The sequence below is a fragment of the Antrostomus carolinensis genome, unplaced genomic scaffold (genome assembly GCF_000700745.2).
Source record: "Antrostomus carolinensis isolate BGI_N321 unplaced genomic scaffold, ASM70074v2 scaffold35699, whole genome shotgun sequence".
Lineage (NCBI taxonomy): Eukaryota > Metazoa > Chordata > Aves > Caprimulgiformes > Caprimulgidae > Antrostomus > Antrostomus carolinensis.
This window is the reverse complement of record NW_010337098.1, coordinates 4,636-5,001: the sequence shown is the minus strand read 5'-3', so window position 1 is coordinate 5,001 and position 366 is coordinate 4,636. Positions and strand designations below refer to the sequence as shown.

The following is a 366-nucleotide window of genomic DNA, read 5'->3' as shown; positions in this document are numbered from 1 at the left end:
TGCGGGGCGCGGGAGCCGCGCTGTGGCCTGCCGCCGTCCCCTCCTGCAGACCGCTCAGTGGTTATTGCGATGAAACTGAAAACTATGAACGATACTAATTTCTCAAGCATTCCTATGGCACTTGCATTGTTCTGCATAATTTTGAGCGGGTTGTAGGGGAAGAGATTAGAGGAGGAAAAAAAATACCCTCAGAAAAGTCAATGGAAAGACCAAGAGTCATATTTCCGACTCTCTTCTGTACGACCGCTGACCAACGCTATTGTGGCTTGAAGCCTATCGAACTCATGCCTGTTGTCCGGGCTCAGGTCCTCCAAACCCCGGCTGTCATCATCTTCCTCTTCCTCGTCGCGGCTCATGAAGGCCAGC

The 366-nt window shown here is 51.9% G+C and overlaps 1 protein-coding gene across 1 annotated transcript in view; it reads right to left on the bottom strand.

Annotated features, from left to right (window-relative positions):
- Nucleotides 1-216: 216 nt before the first annotated feature.
- Nucleotides 217-366, bottom strand: part of LOC104530494 (ATP-sensitive inward rectifier potassium channel 12) — a 1,282-nt gene continuing 1,132 nt past the window's right edge. Inside the window, 2 exon segments of the mRNA XM_029086769.1 lie at nt 217-251; nt 254-366. The exon segment at nt 254-366 is cut by the window's right edge and continues 40 nt beyond it. Coding sequence (XP_028942602.1) covers nt 217-251; nt 254-366 — 148 coding nt within the window.